Source organism: Mauremys reevesii, linkage group 20 (genome assembly GCF_016161935.1).
Source record: "Mauremys reevesii isolate NIE-2019 linkage group 20, ASM1616193v1, whole genome shotgun sequence".
Taxonomy (NCBI): Eukaryota; Metazoa; Chordata; order Testudines; family Geoemydidae; genus Mauremys; species Mauremys reevesii.
Window position 1 is genome coordinate 21319944 of NC_052642.1, and position 27979 is coordinate 21347922.

The 27979-nt window shown below is 36.5% G+C and overlaps 1 protein-coding gene across 1 annotated transcript; it reads right to left on the reverse strand.

The window, feature by feature from the left end:
- Positions 1-787: 787 nt before the first annotated feature.
- Positions 788-27955, reverse strand: TRPV3 (transient receptor potential cation channel subfamily V member 3). The gene is made up of 20 exons (XM_039507874.1): positions 27883-27955; positions 26976-27084; positions 23651-23695; positions 22985-23107; positions 19201-19305; positions 17341-17427; positions 14544-14701; positions 13678-13854; positions 13324-13464; positions 11904-12184; positions 10170-10346; positions 9138-9296; positions 8502-8603; positions 6692-6765; positions 5727-5892; positions 5091-5157; positions 4375-4646; positions 3308-3420; positions 2305-2375; positions 788-1186 (listed from the first exon to the last, which is right to left on the reverse strand). Exons 2-20 carry the CDS (start codon positions 26993-26995, stop codon positions 1092-1094), a joined length of 2433 nt encoding a protein of 810 aa, XP_039363808.1. The 5' UTR covers positions 26996-27084; positions 27883-27955; the 3' UTR covers positions 788-1091.
- Positions 27956-27979: the final 24 nt, after the last annotated feature.

Genomic DNA, 27979 nt, shown 5'->3' on the forward strand with positions numbered 1-27979 from the left:
AAAAAGTGCTACAGAAAGTGCAACATACAGTACTTTGAATTCAGAAAAGCGTAATGGTTCATAATTACAGTGCTTTCAACTGATTTTTTTAAAAATAATTTCTTCACAGATAAATATTTACTGCTAATATCCCCAAAGTAGCAGGGATTGGGCATTAATTTAAACCCAAGAACAACACTCATGAGGTAAAAAGTATTCTGTTTAAGCAGTAAAACATGACAAGAAGTGGATTTTGAAGTGGTAATAGCAAAAGGCCAAAGACCCAGTGATTTAAATCAACCCAAACAATGATCCCTCTTAAATGAATTAATTTCAGTGACCTATTGCTCTTATGAAAGGGAATGTATACATATAAATGAGGAGAAAGAACTAGACATACAAAATTACACCAAGCATTGTAGACCAGAAAACAGATCCTGCAAGGTCAGTGAAAGTTGAAGGAGTTCATCTTTTCACAAAATGCTCACCACACTGTAGAACGAGGTCCATGATAATAACACTGGTAGCCAAAATGAAAACACCACTGTATCCAGAACTATCAAAATTACATACTTCATATTGTGGTTCTACTTCAAAGCTGAAATGTCTTTTTTCATATTTTCAAAACTTAACTATTCTCAGTACACAAAATGATTTCTCCTAGATTAGAGAGATCAGTATAGAAAATACCGTACTGGACATCAAAGAGATTGGAATAATTTATCCAAAAGGGAAAAATATTGTATATTACATTTGTTTGATTTGTTTAACCAATAGAAAGTAAAGAACTCTGTTTAAATGCCATCACACAAACTTTGACACCAGGGATTTTGTTCAAAAGGCTCAGTATAATGCTTAGTCCTGCCTTGAGTGCAGGGGACTGGACTAGATGACCTCTCAAGGTCCCTTCCAGTTCTATGAGTCTCAAACAGAGCAAAATGCAATAGTCCCTTTTCCTTTGGCTTCTCTCTCTTGATATGTGGGTTGAAGTCATTGGCTCATCAAAGAAAGTTTGTTCTCTGACTGCTTGCAGCTGTCCAGTATATAAATGTAGGATTTCACTGTTCATTTTCTTAACCTTCTTAAACAAACAAATACCAAGTACCATGTAACTAAACAGTGGTTTCTAGCAAATAGTCCATTTCATCAAATGTATTCAGGGTGTTTTTGCTATTACTTCTTGACGTATCTTGAATTTTATTGTAACCTACAAAATAAAATAAAATAATCATATTTTTTAAACTTTGTATTACATTGTTTTTGCAATAATTTAATTTTGCATATATTCTTTTTATTTTTTAAAATGGAATATTTTATTTGTCAAAAACACGTGCATTTATTTAATCAATAAATTGTAGATTAGTACCATAACTTGTATGAAACTGTTTTATCCCTGTCCCTTTGGCCATTATTGAGATTTTTTTCCCCACCGAGTAATTATACATATTTCTAACCTTCATGTACTCACATAGCAAAGACTGGGGCCAATTGGCTAGAAGGTTAGCCAATTGTACCGAATATAGGAATTTCCATACTAAAATTACCAACTAATCTGGTATACTGCATTTGCTGTTGGTCTTTACCTGTTGCAAAATGTTCTAACTTCCTATGAAAATGTATTTAAAGTGGCTGCAGAGTTCATAGCAGGTTATTTAAAATAGCCTGTTTTTTTCGTTTGTAACATACACTTGTCCTGCTAATCAAATCTTTGCAAGAGGCCTAAAGCAAGATTTTCAAAGATATTTTAGGCAATTAAATTAATTTCAGTGGGAGTAAGGTACCTAATTTACTTAGGTGTCTAATAGGATTTACAAAAAAAAACCCTATCTACATTTTTAGGCACCTGAATACCTTTGAAAATCTGGTCCCTACATACTTAATCCTGCAACTTGTTGTGAACAAGTGGATCCTTGAACGCACATGGAGCCTGCACAAAACAAATTGTAGGATCGAGGTCTAAATTTCCATTTATAACGCTGAACTGGGAGCATATTAAGTTTCCTATATATTAGCTTTTAAGTCAACTTAAATTTGAAAGAAAGCAGGCTTCCCATAAATCTGTGAGGAACAGGACACCAGGCTTGGTGGAACTTTTTATTTTCCTTTGAAATTCACGTGCCCCAAATATTGATGTCAATGTCTTGTTTACTAAATTCATGTTTATGTATCTAGTATATATTTCTCATCTTAGTATTGTTAGAATTTAGATTTTAGCAACATTCAAGTTTAAAGATGTAAAATATATATTTAACTCGTAAAAAGAACAAAAAAAAAGCTTTAATACATTAGTATATTAATCTAAAGATATTTTAAAGTTAACAGTACCTGTTGGCCCTGGATCTTCATTAATAAATGAAACATGTGTTTTCCATTCAGTCCATTTCACTTCATTAATCCTGTTTATATTGTATATAAATTGTTATTAGCATAAATTATCTCCAGTTTCATAGCTACACTTCCTCTTTTGTTTCTTAATTATTTATTGGAATTGTCATGGTACATCATCAATACATGTTTTACCAGTATGGAAACAGGGCCGGCTCCAGGCACCAGCTAAAGAAGCAGGTGTTTGGGGTGGCCAATACCAAGGAGCGGCATGTCCAGGACTTCGTCAGCAAGTCCCTTAGTCCCGCTTGGAACTAAGGACTTGCCACTGAATTGCCACCAAAGAATGGAGCGGTGCGATCATGCTGCCGCGGCTGCCTTTCCCCACCCTGCTTGGGACGGCAGAAAACCTGGAGTCGGCCCTGTATGGAAAGTATCTATGTATTTTGCAGCATTATGCATTGTATTTAGCTGAGACTGTTCGCTCATTGAGCTACTTTATATTTTCATTCATTTGAAGCATACATTTGGAACTCACATTTCAGATGTGAATATGTGTCATAAAATATTATGGTACTATTTTGCAGTATGTTAATCATGTTAAAGAATACTCCATTATAAATATAATTAGTTTTAAATTAACATTTATAAGAGATTACAACTAATTAACATTCACAGCAAATAGAGATTTAGTAAGCGTGTATTAAAATCAAGTATGTATATGAGGAAATTCCCCTTTTTGCCTACAAAAAGATGAATTTTGTATTTTTTAAACTATATATTCCTATCTCTTACTAGCAACTGTTCACTGTAGAATATCCCAAACTGGATTTTTGCACACAGTTACCAATTTTGATTCTGCTTACAAAAATCCACACAAAAGAAGCAGAAATATGATTTTATAGATTTAAATGAAAATATTGTACAGTGGCTGTTATGAACAGACAACCCTGACGGTGCATTCAGAGGAGACTCATCAAACAGTGCTTCAATGTAGTATTACCTTAAACATACTCTAGTGTCATTTTCAGCCACTTTACACAGTTCTCCCAACTGGAATTTTTTCTTCAGATATTTTGGTAACATTTTTTCAAATTCCAAAATGGTCCTGGCTCTCTGGTAATAATAAATAGTTAGTAACAGCATTGGAGTGTTCTTAACCACATTTAAAATTAATATTTTCTGCTTCATATTACATATTTCACATTTTTAAATTATTTTAATTTTCAGAGTATGTTCCCTTATTATATACTGTGCATCCACCAACAAATTTTATAGTGAACACTGACACCAACAGTAGTTAATATCATTTAATACAGAGTACAGATGGTGTTCATGTACCATTGGTAGGTACTTTTTATTTGAAATTCACCTGCCCCAAATATTGATGTCAATATCTTGTTTACTAAATTAATGTTTATGTATCTGGTAGGTACAAGCAGGAAGTCTAGAATTTCCCCAGTCACCCTCAGCTCAGGGAGCTACATCCAGATAGGAGTCAGGAACCCTTGGTCTGGAACCTGTGCTAGAATTTAAAATTCTCATGCAACCCTCTGGCACAGCAGCGCCTCCTGATCAGGGAGTGATGTAGGTAGTATCCAGACAGTCTACATAGGGCACTGAAGAACATGTTCACCTAGGCCAGCTGCGGGCTGAGCAGGGCCTGCGGCCGGGACCCCAGCTGGCAAGGGTCCGGCAGCGGGGCTGTGCAGGGGCGGCAGCTGGGACCCCAGACCATCAGTGTCAAATATCTTAAATATCCTCATCATGATCTGATATTTTCTGATTCCAGAGTGAAACTTTGTAAAAGTGTCTGGGTCTTGACCAAGCCAAAGAGTATTAAGGTCTATGGCAGGAGTAGTCAATAGGCCACAGGCCAAATCCAGAGCTCCAGTCACTTTTGATTGGATCAGAAAATATATTTTTTTAATTTATTATTATCATCATTATTATTATTATTGTATTGTTTTCTCTGGAGTCTGGACCTTGACTATACCTTGACAGAAAAATTTGGACCTTGACAAAAAATAGTTGATTACCCCGGTCTATGGTTTAATACTGCAAACAAACCTGGAGTCTCCAAATGTGTTCACTCTCTTTAGAAATATTTTCCACTGTTTCTCCCATTAATGCAATCAGCATGTTCAGAAGGAGAACAAAAGTCAACAATACATAAGTTATGAGAAGAAGAAGAAACAGCACGGGATATTTTGAATTCTGTTGGATCTCCAGATCTCCCAGTCCTATGGTAAGTTTAAAAAGCTCCATCAGAACAGCGCCCAAACTGCTGTGGGAATGACATTTACTGTCATTTGGGCACGTCTCAATCAACGCAGCAAGAGCTAAATAAGAAGCAAATGAAAAATCCATTTTAGTTATAATATTTTACAATTTATATAACATCTTTTATACCAAAGCATAATAAAGTGCAATATAAACTATAGAGAGACACAAATGCAGCAACTGTCCAGCAACACACAGCAACAGAAGATGACAGTTTCGCAAAGGAAGTTAAGAATACCATATCCGGTTGAAACTTATGGGCAGTTTAGTTAGACAGAATGTAATTATATTTATAGGTATTTAGCCAGAACACTAGATTTAAACACTCTTACAAAAATTGTTACGGATTTTTTAAAAACCACAACTAGCACTCGACATCAGCTTGAAAGAAGTAATGTTCTGACCATCACAATGTTGTTCTTATTTATAATAGTGCAAAAAAACATTTACTCACACAAAATATCAATGCTTTTCTCCAGTAATAGTCAATAAATTATACTTACCTACGCCAAATCCCAGCAAAAACACGATGTATACAACTAAAAATTTTATCACATCCTGTAAGATCACCTAAAAAGTTAAAATGTTTATGATTAATACAATTTCATGAAGTTCTCTTTATAGTTGCATGTTTTGCAGTGATAAAGACGTGCCACAATCGATACTAGAGTGATTAAATCTACTTATATTTTTAAAAGTGATCACATTAGCAAATAGGACGTTTTGAAAAGTTAGTTGGCCTGATTATCCATGATTTTTCCTGTTGTCTTATGCATTAATGTCTGTTAAACACACTAATCAAGGGGTGAATGTAACTCTATGAAAAGAATAAGCATTACACTGTCTGATTCAATTAAATATCATAACTCCATTAGCTGAAAAATACCATACGATTTAGAGATTTAAAAATAAATGTTGCATAATTTGAACAAATTAGCTAGTTACAACTATTAATTTTTTTTTAAATTACATAATACATTCTATTGAAATAAAACATATCTTAAAGAGAAGAAAATGGAAATTTCAATGTGGATTACTTATAATATAAAGCAACATCTAAATTGCAGAATGTACATGAGTTAGATAATGCAACTAGAGTAAATAGATAATATAACAAGAGTTAAAAATTATATACATGCCTTTTGGATCATGACACTATAAATTCCCATGGATTGGAAACCCCTGGTAAAATACAGCATATTTGCCCATCCTAGTGCCATAGCCAAGACAAGACACACCAGGTGTTCTTTGTAGGAAAACAAGTACAAGAAGACAGAGAAGATCACAAGCACTGCTTGTATAAAACTGTTGAAAAAAACAAACAAATATTGTAAATACTCTTTTACACAGCACAGAAATGTACAAAATATAGTGGAAAATATAATGCAGAACTTCCTTATTTCAAGTTTCACTTCCAATTTCACTTTCTACCCTGTGGCCAAACTGTGCTGGTTGCAGCTGAGGAACACTATATCACTTGTATAGCTCTATATCACTATAGAGCTATACAGGTCTAGGCTAGCCTCCAGCGTAATTTAGAGCAACTTTAGGACTGTTCTAAATTATGCCTTGTGCAATGTCCCCCAAATGATCATTCTAGAGTCAGAGATCACAGAAACTCAGCATAACATTGACTACACCTCTTTCCCCAGTCATATCTCCTATGCCAGGAACAGGAGTGGGTAGTATAGGGCCAGCTATGCTGGCTCTAAGCCACTTAGGGATTCCTGTACACTGGAGGCAGCTGGTTATGCCATTTTTTTGTTAACAGAGCAACACAGAAGATGGAATGGGTAATCAAAATCTGGCTAACTGACTTGTTTCTTTATAAACAAAATACAATTATCTATTCTGCAGTGCTTACAAAGATAAAAATAGTTTGTATGTACCAATCCACAATAGTGTTATTGGTCAGTGAATGCCAGAGATATACCTGGTGTCTTACAGTAAAACTGCATATAAAATTATGTTCTTCCTCTGACAACTGATAGTCTAAAATAACAAGTGAATAACGGTTAAAATAATTCATTTTCTGCGAACCAAGGAAATGTAACTGACAGAGTGCATGTTCTTTCAGAAACAACAATTTATATGCCAGACTTACAATGCAAAGTGGAACCACGCATCTGACAGAATTGACTGAAGATCTGAGGGTCTTAGCAGAAAGATGGCTACACTCTGTGTAGACAGATATATATAAACAGATTAAAAATAGTAAAAATTAAAAGGTGAATAAAAATTCAAAACCAACTAGTCTACTAAAAACAGTTACAGCATCTAGAATTTCATTCTTTCTATACTGTTTGTGCCTCAAAAATGCTTTTCCAGATTTTTTCAAATGTGTCCTGATTTTCTGCTGTACTCAAAATAGTTTAATAGTTAACTTTACTAATAGATGTTACTAATAAATAACTTTAAATATTTTACTGAAAAGTAAGTCAGATGTGCTTGTCCTTTCTGATATAGATCCTTATTCAATAATACATAAGAACGTAAGAAAGGCCATACTGGGTCAGACCAAAGGTCCATCTAGCCCAGTATCCTGTCTACCGACAGTGGCCAATGCCAGGTGCCCCAGAGGGAGTGAACCTAACAGGTAATGATCAAGTGATCTCTCTCCTGCCATCCACCTCCACCCTCTGACAAACAGAGGCTAGGGACACCATTCCTTACCCAGCCTGGCTAATAGCCATTAATGGACTTAACCTCCATGAATTTATCCAGTTCTCTTTTAAACGCTGTTATAGTCCTAGCCTTCACAACCTCCTCAGGCAAGGAGTTCCACAAGTTGACTGTGCGCTGTGTAAAGAAGAACTTCCTTTTATTTGTTTTAAGCCTGCTGCCCATTAATTTCATTTGGTGGCCCCTAGTTCTTGTATTATGGGAATAAGTAAATAACTTTTCCTTATCTACTTTCTCCACATCACTCATGATTTTATATACCTCTATCATATCCCCCCTTAGTCTCCTCTTTTCCAAGCTGAAAAGTCCTAGCCTCTTTAATCTCTCCTCATATGGACCCGTTCCAAACCCCTAATCATTTTAGTTGCCCTTCTCTGAACCTTTTCTAGTGCCAGTACATCTTTTTTGAGATGAGGAGACCACATCTGTACGCAGTATTCAAGAGGTGGACGTACCATCGATTTATATAAGGGCAATAATATATTCTCCATCTTATTCTCTATCCCCTTTTTAATGATTCCTAACATCCTGTTTGCATTTTTGACCGCCTCTGCACACTGTGTGGACATCTTCAGTGAACTATCCACGATGACGCCAAGATCTTTTTCCTGATTCGTTGTAGCTAAATTAGCCCCCATCATATTGTATGTATAGTTGGGGTTATTTTTTCCAATGTGCATTACTTTACATTTATCCACATTAAATTTTATTTGCCATTTTGTTGCCCAGTCACTTAGTTTTGTGAGATCTTTTTGAAGTTCTTAACAGTCTGCTTTGGTCTTAACTATTCTGAGCAGTTTAGTATCATCTGCAAACTGCCACCTCACTTTTTTTAATGTACTTAACACAGTACTTTAAGTACATGAGCTTTCCTATTTACTTCATTACCTTAAATTACATTGCTTAAGTATGTTGCTGAGTAAGAATTTAGTATGATCACCATATTTCAAATCCCATTTTGATCCCAGTCTTTCAAAAAAGAAGGCCTCACATCAATTTCATATAATATCTTACACTTATATTAGTATATATTTGGACCATCAAGAATGATTAACACATTTATGCACGATTAGCCATTTGCCTAGTAATTGTACAATGCAAGACATTATGAAACATATAAGTTATAAAACATATAACTTATAAAATGATCAAAATTGTCACAGAGCCTTTACAAATCCACAAAAGATCTTTATGCATACAATTATTTTATATTAATTCTGAAAGTGTCTCACCTCTTTTATGGCTAAAAATATTGCTGCTATCATAATAAGCACTTGTGCCAGCAACTGCAACCATCCCATGTTACGTGTCAAAGCTAATGGGTAGGGCGGAGCCTGGAAAAGAGGGTTAGAAATGAATAGTGGGAGTTTAAAGCTAGTTATTTGAAGGCACAATAAAGTAAAAGGTCCCAGACAAAGGACCCCGTCCTTATAGCCCTCCATGTGCAGAAATTCCATTGAATTCAATTAAGTGCTCTCCATTGAGGACTTGCAGGATCAAACTCAAAATGAAGTAAGATTATTTAAAATATATACTTATTCTTTCTCAATTATAAAAAAATATAACTTTTAAAACCACAGCCAGGTCCACACACTTATGAAACAAAACAAAATGTTTATGCATAACTCAAATGAATTTCTCTTCTCTCCTTATTGTTCTGCTCCCTCTTCAAGTGATAAACCCATGGAGGGAAATTCTGGCCCTACTGAAGTCAATAGTAAAACTCTCATTCACTTCAATGGAGTAATGATTTCATCCTAGAATCTCTAGTTCTATTTTTGATTCACCAAACATGTTAAATCTGAGTTAGAGAATGTTACTGCATTTTGAACACAGAATTCTATGAGACTTTTAGTTGCTGCACATACCTCATCTCTTCGGGGTCTATAGTAGGAAACCAATGTTAATATTATGTTGTATATGAAATAAAAACAACATGACATAAAGAACATGTGCCTTGCAAATTTTTTCCATTTCATTCGCAGTAGTGAATGCAGGGGCTCCAAAGTCAACATTTCATGACGGTTCTGTAGAAAAAAAACAAAGCCAAATTTGTGACTTGTGAGAAAACTAGAGGTAGGACAAATAAAAAAATATCAACTACATATTTTAAACATTTCATTTTATGGTCTCTTCTTGTCAGTCTAGAAATACCACTTTGCTCAATGACCCATGCGACAGCTCCTCAGCTGGTGTCAATGGGTATAGTTCTACTGAATCCAGTGGAGCTACACCAGTTCACACCATGAAGATCTGCCTGAGATAATTATCTGCCAAATTAATTTGATCTTGTTCTGTGGAAAATGTGATTGTGTTAAAATCCAAGTGTTAACTTCTGTACCAGTCTCCTAACACAGTATGTTTATTTTTCAGGAATTGCCACTTCAATAATTTGAATTTTAGCAACTTGCCAAATTCTGCTTTTAAATGGTGAAAATTTCTTAATAATGCATTGCTTCTATGAATAAAACACCTATGTGTATAGTAAATTTACAGTTTACTGTTTATTATAGTATCCTTGCCTCCCAATAATATTTTCTTTTAAATAAAGGATATATATGATATCAAATGGTTATCTTAGATAAAATGAGGTGTGTTGAACCATTAGTCTAAGACCATTTTAGATGTCCCAAGAAGAAAACTTAAAACTACAGTACAACAAACTAATGCCCCAAATGCAGGCCAAACAATTTCCCCAGGCCTTTTTTGGGATCTGGACCCAGGTGCATTCCTAATGGAACATTGCACGAGCACAAAGGTTCATGCTAGCGGCTCCTGCTGAAAGACTGAGACCTAAACGTTATATTTTTACTAGTTTTTCAAGTTCTCCAGATATTTATAAAAAAAATAAGTGAATGTATTGCTGGAAAATGTATTGACTTTAATGACAGGCAACTTACACCAATATTTGTGTTATAAACAATAATCTCCAGTAATGAGTTGTCTGCAGTCGTATCTAGTTCTGTCAGGTCATAAAGGGAAGACTGAACAGGACCATAAGCCCAATCTGTGAATTTTCTGGAAAGGCTTCTGTTTGGCTTGTCTTTTATTTCTCTACTGAGAATGTATTTCAGAATCTAAAACATTAACAGAATCACATATAAGTAAATTAAGTCTTCTAAATGGAAGAGAGAGTGTGTGCACACTTACCAGAAAGGTACTTTTTTACTAACACATTTGCCAAAATGGCACAATTAAATGTATTTTGTAATTCAATTAACCTTTTGGTAATTGAGGGGAGGCATTACAGATGACCCGTCCCTGGGAAATAAATACAGTTTTCTTTAATTGCCTTGAATTTTCTATTAGATCTGCAGTTTTTTCCAATGAAAGCATTCCACTGTAGACTTTAGTATAACTTTTCTTTAACTGGTGACTTTCTAATTTATCCCTTGTTACTCATTAACCAGGTACTCCAAGCTTTTGCTTTCAGAGGTCAAAATTCTACTTTTTTTTTATAAATCAGACTAATTCCATTTATTTCCTTAGAGTTACACCTGTGTAAGAGAGAACATCATGTAATTCAGAAATATTAATGTGTGCTATCAACAGCCCTTGATAGTATTAACACCAAAATAATTTTAAATAAAATTACTGTTCATCATTTATGGTATGTTATTTATTTAATTTTTGTATTTCAGCTCAGACCATGCAAACAGACTGTTTAGTTTCAGGTTATCATATGCTAGTGCAGAACTCCAGTGCTTGAGTTGCAAATACTGCAGGGAAAAGTTTAAATGCAAACAAAACTGATTTTTAGTTTATATATCATTAAAGTATTTCTATTAATGGAAGTGTCATGATATTATAAGGTATGCTACGCCTTCGACTCTTTAACAATCTTTCTGGGAGTGTACCCTTCTTAGTCATAGTCTCTGGGTCTCCACTCCACTTTGCTCAAGTGGGAATCCCACAATTCTGCTACTCTGAGATTGGGTCCATGGCTTCAACACCCAGGGCCGCCCGGGGTGGGGGGGAAGTGGGGCAATTTGCCCCGGGCCCCACAGGGGCCCCCATGAAAATTTTTCAGGGCCCCTGGAGCGGGATCCTTCACTCACTCTGAGGGGCCTGGAAAACTCTCACGGGGCCCGGGCCCCCAGAGCTTCTTCCGCTCCGGGTCTTTGGTGGCAATTCAGTGGCCGGGGGTCCTTCCACCCCGGGACCTGCTGCCGAAGTGCCAGTTCTTCGGCAGCAATTCAGCGGCGGGGGCTCCCCGCCGCCAAAGACCCCAGGCCCCCTGAATCCTCTGGGTGGCCCTGTCAACACCTGTTTCTCACCATGTATGCTTCAGTAGGTCCAAATGAGCTTGTACTCCTGTTGGATAATTATCCTCTTAGGAAGATATGCAATTATCAAGGGTATGTAATATTGAATTTTTAAATAGCATTTGTATTTTGTAGTAATGAGGCATTGAGGAAAACCTGTGAGAATCTGAGGGGCTGAAACAACAGAAATAATGGAGCAGAGGTTTACAGTAAATAATCTTACTCAACCAGCTACCACTAATTTACAATACAAGATAACCACCATGGTGGAGTGCAAATTTGTGCATCTATGGCTTAAGTACATGTAGGCAACCTAGACTCTGTCTCTCTAGTTCATTTCTTTTGCAGAATATTACAATAGAGCCTTACCTCTAACTTTCCACTTTTTGCAGCTAGTTGCAATGGAGTTAAGCCATCTTTATTCTTCATTGTCTCTAAAGTTCTGCTCTTACTTTTCAATAGAATCATATCATACATTCGGATTACAAAGTCATTTTGTGTTTTAAAATCCTCTGCTACAGTGACTAATGCATGCAGTATATTGTTTCCTCGGGAATCTTGTGAGGTAATATCAGTCCTCCTATTGTCCATCAGCAGTTGAACTATATCTGGTTGATTAGTACATGCAGCTAATGCCAGTGGAGTTTCACCTAAAAAAATACAATGCACCATAACTATTAATTTTAAAATATTATGAGTATCAGAAATGTATTTGAATGATTATTTTGACATTTTTATGAGATTAAAACATTTTTACAAATTAAGGATAAGGTTGATTACATTGTTTTACAAAGAAACTTAATTTACATGAAATTGTTATTTGAGGAAAAGCTACAATTACACAATAATACACTTTATTGACAATTTCAGTCTTTACAAACAAACAATTGCCTTTCAACTATTTCTGAATATTTGTAATTTACTGTACTTTCGAAAATTGCTTTCTATTTACTATGTTGCAATTTGTAATACAATTGCTACTGCATATTACATTTCCCAATATTTGATATATTATTTCAGCACTTACACTAAATGCCCAATTAAACAAGATAAATATACACACTTTCTTGTCTTTATGTGATATGTATAGATTTATGGAGAAGAATATTTTAGCCTGCACTCTGTTTACCCACTAGCTGTACTTTGTGTAAGTAATTCATCAAATTCTCTTTTCTTTCATGCAAGCATTCATTCTGGAAGTATGAAGAGTAATTAGTCCTTCAGGATTCTGAATTGCAGTGTTGCTGGAACTGAGGTGTCCCTGAGAGTTTGGATTGTTGGTTTGTTTGTTTGTTTTTGTTTTTTTCAGTTAGGTGGGGTTTCTTAGAGTGGCAATTGAAATGGGAAAGAACTCCCATTGACTTCAGTGGGATTTTGGTCTAGTTTTGTATGTACAATAGATGTAGTTAGGGTTATTACCGACCTATCTGCTTATGTTGTGTGCATCACTGTGGAATCTGAGCATCTTATGAATAATAATGTCAATCTTGCTTTTTTTCCTTCTGAACCTGTAGAAGAAATAACTTAATTAATTGGTAATTTGTTTTGTTTGTGTGTGGGTGAAAGAAACTGGGTGTTTTGGGTACGAGAAACTTATTGAGGTAAAGCAAAGGTTATGAAATGAGTTTTGCATTTAGTTCTGAAAATGATGAAGCCCATGGCCATTTTTATATCGTGTGCGAGTTTGGAAGACCTATCTTCTGCACACCTGAACCTCCCCTATTGCCTGATTGTTTCATTGTTCTAGCATCCCAACCCAATTTTTCCATGGAGATCACATTTCACTTACCGAAATAAAATCCCTCATGCTTGTGTTTGGGGTTAAAGAACACACCCTGTGAATGGGCATTGACATCTGCTCCTTTTTCTATGAGGGTCTGAGCAATATCGTATTGTCTTCTTTCAATAGCAATATTTAGAGCTGTCTGGCCTGCAGCAACATAGACATGAATCTTTAGAGTACAAAGTCCAGTTTTTATATCTTGTACAGTGCTGAGCTCAGTGACGATGCATAACAAATAGCAATAATAATTAATAGTCATAATTATTTTAATTGTCTTTAGAATGTTTCAATATAAAATATATGCTGTGGCATTAAAATACATGCAAAAATACACTCTAAATGGCTACTGAATGGAAATACCTTTGTATGCTTCTTCTGTGTACTTTGCGTTGATAAGCCTTTCCAAAAAACTATTTTCTTCTCCAAAGGAGAGCAGCATTTTCACTATTTCATTTGTGTTCTGGTTGATGTTCAAAAGGGCTTTCATCAGACAGGTTTTACCAGTATCTGAATCTGTTAATTTTTTCATCAGATAATCTACAAAAGTGAATTTTATGATTGAATTACAGGTGGTTATATTATGTCTTAAGGGGAATAGGAAGAATTCCAGTCTCATGTTATTGGGAAACACATGCATATAGACTATGCCCCAAACTACTTTCCATCTATTCAAGCTATTAATTTAACTTTATATTCCATACGTACTTAGTGAAAGGACATATGTATTCATGAACAAACAACCCCACTAGATGGATATATACATTACTGCCGAAACCTAACAAACCCTGAAGTCCTTAGTCCTTATTCAGTCAGAACTCTCACTGGCTGAGCTGGGTTGAGAATGCAGAAGTTCCTAACTCCCAGCTCTGTGTTCATTCCTCAAAATCACATGCATCTCAGTTCAGCAAGAAGGGGGCAAAGAAGCTGGCTATATTCAATTAACTTCTTTTGCAGCATTCAGTCATATCCACCCTGAAAAGGTACAAATATTCATGCTGGTGTGCTGTGCCCTCAGAAATCACCTTCAAGGTTGTTTCAATTGTTCGCCAGTAGGTGGCTTATTGGGGGCCTGACCTGACTACTATATTTTTTAATACAAACCATGATATTCACCAAACACCAGCTTGGGATGCAGAGCTTAGTTGCTCATGTATAAAACCATTACTCAATTTTCTACCACATATATGGTACAAAATGAGAGACTGTGGATACTCTGTACAGCTTACCTTGCACAGTCATGTTTCTACATGCATTTGACCTTTCCTTCACTTCCACAAGCAGACATTGTAATTCTTCTATATTCCCCTCAGATACTGCCCTAAACATATACTTCTTCAGCTTTTTTCGGGCATTGTTCTGGCGATCTCCTTGCAACATGTTTGTACTGAATTAACAAAAACAAACAACCAAAAAAATCATAATTCTTGGTTAAATTTAGCTAATATTAATGTGTTTAATTTAATTTCCATCATTTCTTTTTTATTTAGAAAAATAAATGTAATTACGTACCACAGGTTAACATGTCATCGTTACAAAAGAATATTTGTGTGTTTCTCCAAAAATAGTTACAAATAATTTATTTGGTGAGAAATGGCTATTAAAGCAATTTTTAACTTAATGAAGGATATGGTTAATTTTATACACGTGATTTTTTTTATTCTCATGTAATGAGAATAAAATTCAGCCCTTCACACTCAAAGCTGAAGTAATTTGGCTTTCTGGGGAGCACTCAGAAGGGACAAAGAGTGGAATTCAAATCCTACAACAAAGGGGAGACTACAGGGCAGTGGTGTGACCTCTCTACAACTGTTGTTCCAGCCTAGAAGGTAGAATATAGGGGGTGTTGCCTCTTTGCAACCCCTATGCAGGGGTATTGGGCTACTGGATCCATGTAAGTGCAGATCCAATAGCCTCTTCCCTGGCCCATCTCCAACAACCGCCACAGTAATAAGTGAATTCAGAGTCCTCCCTACACCACCACTCCACTTGCACCCATCTTCACTGTACACAAAGTACTTGCTCTGCTGTTGAGATGGTGGAAGGAAATTTCATCAGTTTTCAGAATATTTGCTGAATGTTTTATTACAAAACTGATATGGTTTGATGATATTCTATATCAATGAGAAAAGACATTTCCGCTAGCATTGTGACTTTATTCATGCTAATTTCATCTGTGTTCAATTCTGCCATCCTGAATGAGCATATCTCAAACCATGAACTGTTTCCACCAGTATGCACTCCAATGTGGCTGAGATTTGGATGAATCACTTGGTGGGTCCTTCTATTTTACAGATGACGACAAATTTCTGTCACAGAATATTGTATTTATCTGAACACTGTTCCAAGATTGTCTAAGCAATCTCCAAGAATATAGTACCAAATTCTGTATATAAAATCCCTGAAGTCCTGCTTTTACTGATTAATCTTGTACCGAGTAATTAAAGTGAGAGGAAACTCATAGGATTTCTTTCAATATCTAGTGCACAAAGTCTATTTTAAAATAATAATGACTTACATTTATATAGTGTCTTTCATCCCGAAGGATCCCAAAGCTCTTTACAAACTATATGTACAGGAATCACTTCACCCACCACTGAAATGCAGCTGCCTGTGGGGTGGAATGTGGCAGCTGTTTAACAGCGCGCAACAATACTATACAACAATTTAGGACAGGAAGTAGTAAGGAATGCCATATCCATTTGCAAGTGCAGTGGCAATTTAAGTAAGCAGGATACATTAGTTAACCAAATTAGAATTTGGCCAACTCTGTGGCTAATATTTATATTCTGCAAAAAGCAACATGGGATCTTTAGTGACCAAAGTTAGGGTTTCAGGTTTAGACAGCACATCCAACAGCACAAAGGTTCCTAACACCACTCTGGAGGATCAGTGCCACCTACTGAAATACCAACACTGCTCTTCTTTCAGCGCTCTGGGGTATTCTTGGAGGTTTCCTGTTCCAGTGCTAACTAAGCCCATCCCTACCAAATGAGGTTTTCCAAAATCAGCTCAGCAATTATACATAGTTATTATTTAGAAGTTAAATAATAATATGTTTTGTTTGTTCCATCCTCCCATCCATCTCTCTCTCTCCCCCTCTGTCTCTTAGGATGGCTGAACTGAAGGGCAAATGCCACCCACCTGCATCAACTGGGTGGGGAAATTGATGGGGCTGATGGTGAAAGGGGGACAGTCCCAGTAGCAAGGAAGGGAAGCACTTGCCAAGAGACAATAGGTAGCTCCTCTCATGGGAGTGTCTGGCACCCATTGGCCAGCTGGGGGGGGTGCTGATTAGACAGCATTCCCCAGCTCCCAGGATTTAGCCCAGTGCAAGGTCCATGTGAAACCTCTTTCAGCTCCATTCCAGCACCCCACCCTACCTACCTGAACTAGGACTGGGAATCCAGCCTGACAGATGCTGTGGGTCTAGCCAATCACCTGTTTAGGGGGTCAGGAAGGAATTTTTTCTCCCATTGGCCAACTGGGACCAATTAATTGACTGATATAGGAGGGTAAGGGTATGGACGGGTAGTATCCCTCCCTTGTGTTAAAAGTTTAATAAAAAAGTTGTGGCCTGCTGCTTAAATCCATGTGTGTGTCTGTCCTTATTTTGCTGCTTGTGTCCACATCAATATCTTCCACTCAAATTAATAGTTTTCTGTGTAGATTACATCTTAAAGTAGTTTGCTTTTAAGGAAGGACTCTAAAATGAAAAGCATTCAGTTACCAACAAATAGTAGTGGTATTTGAGCACTGGACAGCATTTTCTTCAGTGAACTAGGAATCAGCAATTTTATAGGCTCTGGCTTTCTCTGATCTCAGATATTTAATATGAGGATGCATGATATACACTTTCTAAAGAATTTATTTATTGATGATAAAGCTCAAATGTATAAATCAATATCCCCTGAAGTCTTATGGGCTCATTTTTAAACCATGACAAGGAAAAATCAGTAATTCCACTCTGTCATACACTTAATCCATAGAAAACGCACTACAGAAATACATTATGTCTCCACTTACCAATAACTGTCTATGTTTGTGGCATACTCAGTAATATCATCCTGAAGAGATTGTGGGGAATCCATATCTTCCCCATTTCCAGATGCACTGTAGAAAATACAGAAAAGGTTGAGTGCTTAAGTAGGAGGACATCTTGGCAAATTGCGCTAAGACTCATTCGATAATGGGAGGTGATATCAACAAAAGAGCTGAAATTAAATTAATTTGACAATGTGTTTTCAATACCATCATTTAACTTACTATGTGTGTTTTAAAATACAGGTCAAAAATGAAAAGACATTCAGAATTTTATCATGTTAACGAGTTTCATATTTGAAACCCTACTTTGTGTTTTTCCATGTTATTTCACTCAGGCTCCTACTATTGTATTTTTTTCTTTTCATACTGTTTTTAATCACGTCACTCTTCATGCTACATTGTAAAGCTTACACTCTTCTTTTTTCCATGTGTTCATTATTAATTTGACATCTTCCACAAGACAAATATTGAAATGGCTACTCTGAGGGGGTTGCGCACATGCACACACACACACACACACACACACACACACACACAGACTGAAATACAGAAAGATTTACTATACAGTATTCTGTGGCGGTCACTCATTCAGTCCTTATTGCTGACTTTGGTGGAAGCTTTGCTATAAGCAGTTCAAAACTCGGGGCTAAATATGTGTTCGTACAATAAAACAATGGCTGCAATGGAGTTTGTATTTAGTAAATACTGTACATCCTTTCCAGATTTTCTCAGTGTTGGGGCTGACTTAAAGGACCACTGGCAATTACTTTTTCATAGGCTGGGTTTCTTTTTAATTTGCTTTTGTAACAAATTGAATGCTGATGGAACATCCCAACCTAAAAATTCAGAAGACTGAAATCTGCTATTTATCTACACAATGGATACATAGACAATAGTGTGAGGCTTCCCACACTACCCTACAAATGTTCCTCTGCCCTAACCTAGCGGGACCACCCTTAAAATAAAGATGGTGGTTCAGATTCTATTCCAATTCAGTCTGATCTCTCTACTGAAAATAACAAGGAATATAATTATGATGATTTTTTATTTATTTTTTATTGGTGATTAGGGCTCCAGTCCTCTGGGAACTAAAACAAGCTCGTCAACTAATTCCATATAAACAACAAAACAGCCATTGGAAAATCAATTGGTCTTTATTAATCTGGCTTTGATTTGATTTATATTTTGCCATCCAGCCTTCCTTTTCATAATTTTAAATTTGTCCCATTGACACCTAATACAAATAACTACTGAAAATCTTGAAAATAGAATGGGTCTTTCTGCACTCATTTTTCTTATATATGTGTCATAAATGGCTTTTTTTCAATTTCCTGGGCACAAACAGTCATGTCTCTCTTTTGTTTGAAACATTTTTGGCTATCACCAATACAGATGATGGCAGAAACAATCTAATAGGGATTTTTGTTTACTTGTGCTCCCTCTGCTGGTTCTGCGGCAAATCTTGGGTTACCATAGGCCCGACAGAACCAAGCAAACAGTGGGATTTTCCCCCTCTTAATTAGAAACAAGGTGCTAAAAAGAAAAATCATTCAGACTTCAGGGGACTATATATATTTTAAGTCTGGTCAAATTTTGGGCCTAAACTATTTAGCTGTGGCCCTTTTAAAATAATGACAGAAGTGTGAAAATTTAGGATTAAGGCAGTCACTGCAGGGAAAATGCTGGCCCACTGAAGTCAATGGAAATTTTGGCCTTACGGCAACCAATATGAGAGGCCACTTTTGACATTTTAGCCTTGTCGTCTATGCAGAACTTTCGAGCAGTTGTATGTTTGCACATGTTTGCAATGTGATTAATGAATATACCACATATTATACATACCATGGGCGAATATTTGAATCCATGGGTTTTGAAAATACAGGAGGAGAGGTCTGTCTTGGAGATGAATTGCTTTCAAAGCCTTCAATTTCAAAGAAAAACTGTGAACTGTTGAATACATTGTGTTGAAACTTTATTAGTAGAAAAGCAAGTCAAAACATAACAAACATAACACAAACAAACTGTGCACATGCCCAGCTAGGACTAACTTTAGGTACAGGTGATATGCTGCATGGCATCACATCTGATGAGGTGCTGAAATAGTGTTTACCCTTTTTTGGTACTGGAAGATCCCTATCTCTACACGTGTTACCCACCAAGCCTTTGTGTTGGCAGACAAGGCAAAAGATTCTGAGATGTCTTTGGGAGACATGGCACCAAATCCAGACATTATCAGAGGCTCCACTGCAACCTAGAGACAACTTTGTATCTGGGTTTCATGAACTCCACAAAATACTGTAACTCCAAAGAATACACACACATGCACACTCTAATCTGCTCACTGCAACCTTTGCATTGTAGCCATTATCAGTCCATCCAAGAGGAACTGGGGAGGAATCCCACCTCAACTCACTGGCACTGATGAACCAGAAAGGTTGAGAGATCACATATTAAATAACACAAGGCCTTTCCACCATCTAGGACTGAAATGTGCTACCTCAGAGTATGAGCTTTTACTATGTTTAGCTAGTGCATTGCGGTTTATAGACAGAGGAGTGGAAAAAATAAATGAAAAGCTGAACAACATAGCATAAGGGTTCATGAGGAACTATGGTGACCAGCTTTTTAAAAGCATGGAAAGTTGGTAGGGAGAAGCAAATGGTTGGTGTTGCTAGGTGCCATTCAAACAGCTGTCACATTTTACCTATGATGGCTGAATTTTATTGGTGGGTGAAATGACTTCTATATGGGCTATATTTTGTAAATTATCTTTCTAAATTTCTAAAATTCTTTGAGAGTCACCTTGAAAAATATTCTGGTTCACATAATATGTGACATACTCAGTAGGATACTAATTATTTCTCCTTTTTTCTAATTCCCATTGCAAAATATTCAGACGCACTTGAAGCAAATACCCTAGTGTCAATTTACAGAATGCTGCTGCGTAGCAACTAGTGGATGTATGTTAAAAATAGTGTGATGTAATATCATCCCTGATTAATATAGTTTCCATCTTTGGAGGAGGAAAGTGTTAATACACTGCATGTGGTATTTTAAATGACCTTTTAACATTTTGTATGTGCATGCAAGCGTATTCCCATGACACAAAGATTAAGATACCCATTATATTTAACAGGAATGTGTATCTGAAGTTATATTGAGGATAAGTGTAGTTCATAGCACAGGAGTGACTAGACTGAAACAGGGCCCTATTTTGCCATTACTTACACACCATGGACCAGATTCTCAGCTGGTGTAAATCACTAACTTCATTGAAGTCTGACCTTGGCACAGCAGCTGACAAAGGGTGGAAGAAAAAGGTGGCTTTATGCACTCTTCTGTGTCCCCTGTCCTGGGATGTCTTGGACTGCCCTGACTGGCAACCAATTGTGTATGGCCTCAATGAACCTTCAGGGCAGAAAGGAATGCCCAACTCACATGGCACTCTGGCACTGTCCATGACACAGCCCCTGCATTGGGTGGGAGGACTGGGAGCTCCTTCAGGGGCTGTCTATGTTAGCTCAACACCAGAAGAGAACTGTCCTGTGTTGGGGGAATTCCCCAGGGCAGGATCTGCTGTCTTCACAGCTCCATGATGTCAATATACCTGGCACAAATGAGCCACAAGGCAGTAATTAAGTGGGTCACATGTATCTTGGAGGTTGGCATAATGTGCAGGCCTGAAGCCTTTTCTCTGTTCTGTTGGGGAAATGGCATCTCTGGGACATACCATGAGTAAAAAAATGAGTAACTGCCAACAAATACCTATGTGCTTACATATTCAAACCACGCCATAGGAAACACTAGCCATGAAAGCAACCTAGTCATACTCAAACATCATTGCAGCACTCCTCCCAGTCCACATGTAGATCTTCCTGTATTTAATGATGTGCCTTTAGTTAATTCATACCTCACTGAGTCAAAGAAGGTAGAAATAAATTGTAATTTTTACAATATATGTTGCCAAAATAAAGTATAAGAGTATGAGACATGTTGCTTGGGTGAGAGTGAAATCACCTCTGAGCTTGCCAGTGATGGTATACTCAAGGACTGAAATGTTTAAAAGCATTAGACATATACCAGTACAGAAACATATAATTAAACAGAGTATGTTAATGTTTGTAATTAAAACTCATGTGATCTTTGTTTCTTATATAGCAGGAATGTTTGGTGCCACACCCTAGCTCTAATGTAAGATGGGAGAGCCCTCCCATCCTAAGGTTAACAACTACAGATGCCAAAAGCCTGAATCTGGTAAATTAACTTAAGTGACTTATGATTAATGGCCACACATATTTGCTGTAACTTGCCAGTCTTCTGCAGATTTGCTTCTATTTTAAACATTAGGTGTATATATTGTGACCAATTCAGACATCTTTCCTGTTGGCCACATTGTATTACAAACACTTTGATTCAAATTTAGGTTTACGTAGGACTACCCTTGTACTTTGGAAGGCCAATGATGCCAGACGAAGGGGAGGTGGAAAAAGAAAATCAACTGGCGTTATTTCCCCATTTGGATTTAATGACAGAGGGAGAAGTCAGGCCAGTCCATGAGTTTTCAGATCGTGACGGCTGCTTGCATCACTTCTGCTTAAGGTGATCACTCAGATGATTAACAAAATTATCATGGATGCTAAAGCAATATTAAATTCTCTTGGGGCCTAAGGCCTTTCTGATTGGGCTATATTTTGTGTTGTACAGTCAACAAAATAAAAGGAAACAGTTGTAGGGTCAAAGTTTATAAGCCAAATTCATCCCTGTCTTGCAGTAACTTCAGTGACTTTGGTGGCATTATATCAAGGATGAATACATCCACTTGTATTGTATTTCTCCATTCATAATAGACAAAATATGTAATCAGAATATTAATTAACTGGTTTAAAATATGCATAAAAATAAACGTGGGTGATATGGGTTTATTAAGCATGAAAAATAGAGTGAATTGACCATTTTACTGAAAATCTCCATGTATGAAGGTTTTTCTGAGTATTTCTCACACCATATGCTACACCCCTTACCACTCCCTGTCTCCTTTCCACTTTTGACTTCACACCTTGTAGCAATCCGTATGTCGTTATACTTGAGAGAACCTCTCATTTCTTTTCTGCCAACACTGCTCTCTTCTTTAAATGCTTCCTTAAAACTCAGATTTTCCCTAAATGATCTCATTACAAAATCTCTCTAAACCTTCCCATATTTGAACTGTTGATCTTTGTGAGGCCCTGATCCTGCAAGCTCATACATGTGGGCTGACCCCAGTGCCTGCAGAGAGCGTGCCTCATTGACATGAGGCATGACCTTGCCAGATAGGGAGCCTGAGACAGTAAACTCTTCAGAGCAAGCACTATGTCTTTGTCCACATTTCCTAAAGCATGGTATACATTTACAGAGCTATATAAATGCTTATTGTTATTAATAATATCATAAGTACATCATTTCATTTTTCAACATACACTACGTTCATCAGAACTCTCTCATTCATACATTACATGTGTGCTGTTAGCGATTATTTCAATGTTAGTATCTGTTGTATAAAGATAATAAAAGGATTTACAAATAGCTCCAATCTGCCATTTCTAATAAAATTGTCTAAGGCTGGTCTTGTGAAGGAATTGTGTTCTACCTTTTCCTCGTGGGAGTGTTTTCAATCGGCTTTTTCTCCTGGTGGTTTGTAGTCGGAGGACCTGATGTATTTGTTCTCTTGCCCATGAGTGGAATATTCTCTTTGTTATCTTTATTCATGTTCCTGTAATCGATAGATTCATAGTTATTTAATTTAATTTGAACACGTCACATGATCAGATTGTGTGCATAAGGAGTAGAAATAGTCAAACACAAATCTTAATATTTTTCAAGGTTCTTCCTTTGCAAAAGATGTACTATTTAATATATTGGGGATTGAGATTTCAATTTTGGGGTATCTTTGATTAAAATAGGTTTCAACATGAGCAGCATCAAGGATGACATGACACCTCAAGTCCAGGAAAAGTTCAGATTCAGGTATATTCTCAGTACGTAATTGAAGGGATCCCATCCATTTATATGGCAATAGATATTATTTCAAGTATCAGAAGGAACAGAGTAACTTTTATACGCAACACTGAGGGGTTTGCAGCCTGCTATTGATGTAAAAGTCTATTTATACTTTAACCTAGATAACTTTAGAAAACCAGTAAGTTCCAGTAGTCAAGCAATATTAAATCTGTTAGGTGTTGGATCAGCAGAAGCAAGGTCTGAGTAGACAATACTAACACCGGGGCAGAGCTCAATGAAAAATTAAGCCTTTTACCTGGACTCCCAGGGACTTCTGAGTTCTAGTGCCGCTCCCATAAAACTAGCACAGAGATAAGAAGAAGAAAAGTTATGACCCTGTTATACATGAAGAATGGTCATCACAATATGTAGCATAAGGACTTTGGTGCTTGCATCTGCCCATCAACATTCAGAACATGAATTTCATAAGTAGTAATGACTATTTATCATCATTGTAATATTCTAGGTTACCACTTACAATCACTAGGGATAATTTCAAATGAAGACGTTAATTGTAGCATCTTTTAAGATATATTTTTATTGTAAATAGAAATAGAAAGTTAAATGATGTGACTAGTTTCTCCAGCAAAATGGTGAAAGCACCCTCGGTACTCAAGAAGAATGTACTGTAGGGAAAATTGACTGGCAGGGGATGGACAAGATGAGCTACAAATAATAGTTATTTTTTATCTCAGATTTCCATGGTTCTAGGGAACCTAAAGAAGATCTCTTCTACCCAACTTTTGGCCTCAACTCTCCCTGACTAGATAGTACAGGTGGATTTTACATTCTTGGGAGTGCATTCCTTCAGTGCTGTGATTCCTGTAATATGAGAATAACAAAATGAGAAAGTGAGATTGTAGAGAGTGCATGAAAATCAAAGATGGCTGGAGTGATAAACAAGGTGTACATGTGGCATGCATGAATAGATTGATTCTTCACCCATGTGGTAAATATGCATTTGTGTGTGGAAATATCATTTAGCATGTATAGGGAATAGATAAGTTGCAAATGCTAACACCTGTGAATGAACTCTTTTTGCTGTTTCTTTTGTCTTTAGTTGGAGTGTAAAAGAACTCAGAAATGCTCAGTAGTCTCCCTGCCCCAGCAAGCCTGGGTTTAAAACACTCAAACAGAAATAAAATATTATTGTATATTCTGTTTTTGTTATATATATTTACAGGAAGAATGTGTAGTCAAACAAATGCAACTAAAAAAAACCAAAAAACAAAAACCACTTGGATAAGTATCATAAATACAAATCATACCTGTATGGAAATCATTCATAAATAGAAATAGCAGCATTACTCACTCAATATTTGTTATATAAACATACTGTCCCCTACTGTACTAAAGGTGCGTAGGAATAGAACTTAGAGTTCAGAGAATTTAGATGAGGGGAAAAATAGGCCATTGTCCATCACCTTGCAAATGTAGTACATACAGTAGTCCTCAGATACATGATTTATCAGTTATTAAACTGATACATTTGATCTTAACCCAGCCAAGAACAAATGATTACTGTTCTTGTCTAGTTCATAAATAATATTGTTATGTATCTATTCTGGAGTGCCATAAGAATACAGAGTACTTTATGAGTGCATAAAATACATGATCTCTATCCTGAGGAGGAGACAAATATGATACATGGAATAAATAAATCAAACACAAGTTAGTGAAAGGATAGATATGGAGATTAGCATTAGAAAGCTTCATAAAAGAAATGGGTTTTACAGAAGAACTTGAAGTAAAAAGAAGAGAGCTGCTAGTAAACAAAGAAGTGGGAGAGTGTTCCAAGCATAGAGACCAGCATGAAAGGTGATGTTAAATTGAGACTGGAAGAAGCACACGAAGAGAGCAGTTATAGAAGCAAGACTAAGAGTAGGAGGAAATAAGAGTCTAGGCAAAGCTCTGTAGAGCTGGTTGGAACGTTTGACAGATTTTTTTTTCATCATATTATGTTGTTTTATCAAAGCCAAAATGTTTCAGAGATGTATTGGTTCTGATGAAGTTTTAGATGGGAAGGTTTCCGAGGTCCAGGTAAGAATCTCAGATCACTTCAAGAAGGAGAGAGAAACAAAAGAAACAAAATAAAAAAGCTTAGGTTTTCAATCCAAAACCAGATTGTTTCAACGCAATTCTGTTTCACAAAAATGTTTGAAAGGTTTTGTTTTTGTTCCAGTGAGGAATGAAACAGAGGGGGAACAGAGGGCAAATGATGTTGTCAGAATGTCCATTTACCAATGGACTTCTGTATAGATTGGAGTGATGAGAGACAAGATGCAAGGAGGTAGTTACAGTTGGTGAGGTGAAAGATGACCAAGGCATGGACCTACAGAGGAAAGGACAGATTTTAACTGGTTAACCATGTAGACAAGCCCTTAAAAGTGACAGGTTTTAGCAAGAGCCAAAATACCAGGGGGTGGAGCGGGTGACAGTGGGGACTCAAAGATGACATTGAGGTTGTATATCTGGGTGATGGGGAGGATAATGAAGTTGTCAGAGATGCTAAACAAAGGAGACAGAAGGAAGAATCTGGGAGGAAAGATGAGACAAAGTTTCTAAATATCTCAGCTGTGGATTTTCAAAGCTATTTAGGGGCTTTGGATGGTCCATCTCATCCATAGGGCCACGTTTTTAAATGAGGGATCTAATTTTGCACCAGTAATTGAATGTAGGCAAGGCACAAATGGTAGAATGGAAATATCTAACTACTGTGCCCGAGAAGTAGATAGTTGAAGATTTAAAGTTTAATCATTTGTGCCTATATGTAATTGCATCAATTGAAAATAAGCACAAAAATTAGAGGCCAGATTGGGGCCTTTGAAAATATGCCCCGGAGAACTCAACTTTCACTGAAGACAGTGGAAGTTTAATGTGTGCATCATTAATTTTGGGATGCCAGTGTGTCCTTAATTTCTACCTCTTTGTGTTATTGGTCTAATGACTGAATGCTAATCTGTTCATCATTCAATATCCTTTCTTTGCACTACTATTTTCTGTAGTTTATACCATACTCTCTCCAGTAGCTTACATAATTTTGATCTGTAAAATAATTTGAGATACAGTTTGTAAGATGCACACTATACAAACTAAAGTTGGATTGCTTTATTGTCATAAACTGACAAGGGATGTGCACCAGATTCTCTGTGCATTTCTATTTTTTATTCTGACCTTATCATTATAGTGTCTATCATTATTTATCAGACACTTCTTTCATGACCTATTTGCAGAATTGAATGTGACAAAAATATTCTGCTGGTTCTTAACATTAAGAAATAATTTTAAGTGGACAGTGAGTATTCTTAGAGCATAGTAGATATCTCTTGTACTTTAGATATGAGGTAAGGGCATAATTTACTACACCGAGACCTGATTATGCCATCCTTACAGTGAGTAGTACCTTATCCTGCAAGCAGTCACGCTGAGTAACCTTATGTTTACATCAATTACAGTGTAACAACAATCCTCTTGGTTAAGAAATATAGAAAAAACAAATAAAACAAACAAACAGTGAAGTGGGGCAGAGTGGAATGGTAGATTACTTCTTTTTTTCTGAGAGGCTTGGAAAAACACACTACCTGCAATGATTTCTATTCATTCTTGTTATGATTTTTTTAAAATCTTTTCTGCCATAAAGCTGTTATTTTTGTTCTTCAGTTATTGTTATTATTTGTATTACCATAGTACCTAAAAAAAACAAATCAGGAATCAATGCTAGGTGTTACACAACAATATTCACACTCCCTTTCATAAGTTGGAACTCTCTAATATGTGACCGACTGGCCTAAACTGTAAACACGTACAAAACAACCCACGCTGGGGAAAGAATCTGGTCCTGTTTTTCCTCTTCCTCAACATTTTCACACTGTTTTTGGAGTGGGTATTTTGAGATTTTGTGGTTGGGGGCTGATACACCAAACTATAACCCAATTTTTCCCTATTGGAAAATGAGTCTTCCCATGAAAAGCTCTGGGGAAAAAGTAATTTCTTCCTTACAAAGCACAGGATTTATCAATCAGAGTTTTGGTTTTTTTAATAGATCTTAGCATTATAGAAGCACTAAGGATCTGATCTGACTACCATTCTACTTCTGGAAGTGAGCGTAACATCTGAGTGCTTCAGAAAAAGATGGAAATATTTAAAAAAATTTAGTTTGGTTCAGGGGCCATTTTTGGTGTTTTTTCCCCAAAAGAATTGTGAAAAGCCGTGTTCACTAGATTACAAATTACAAAATGTCACCATGGATCAAATAAGTATACATAAAAGCACTTTATCCATTTTCACCTCTACACACTTAGGGAGTTAAGATTTGTCATGTCGCACAGCCCTGGGTTAATAAATCACACAGAAAAATTACTCCTTTTAAAAATCAGGACCTCTTTTACCCTTTGCCTTTTAAAGAATGGAAGAGTCACATGAAGCCCTCATTCTCCATATGAGCATCATACTGCAATCTATATCCAGATGAGCTCTAAGATGACTTACCCTGGTTAGGAAGCTCCCAGTCATATATAGAAAAGGTGGTTTATAGTTGTAAGAAATAACTCCAAAGTGGTTGCCACCAGTGCTGCTATTGTATCCA

Coding starts and splice junctions, on each gene's coding strand:
- TRPV3 (XM_039507874.1), bottom strand. CDS start 26,995: ATGAATAGAAATCATTGCAG. Junction 12,185..13,323: donor GCATGAGGGATTTTATTTCG/GTAAGTGAAATG, acceptor GTATTTTTTTAG/GTGAAACTCCACTGGCATTA. Junction 9,297..10,169: donor TTTATAACACAAATATTGGT/GTAAGTTGCCTG, acceptor TTTTTTCTACAG/AACCGTCATGAAATGTTGAC.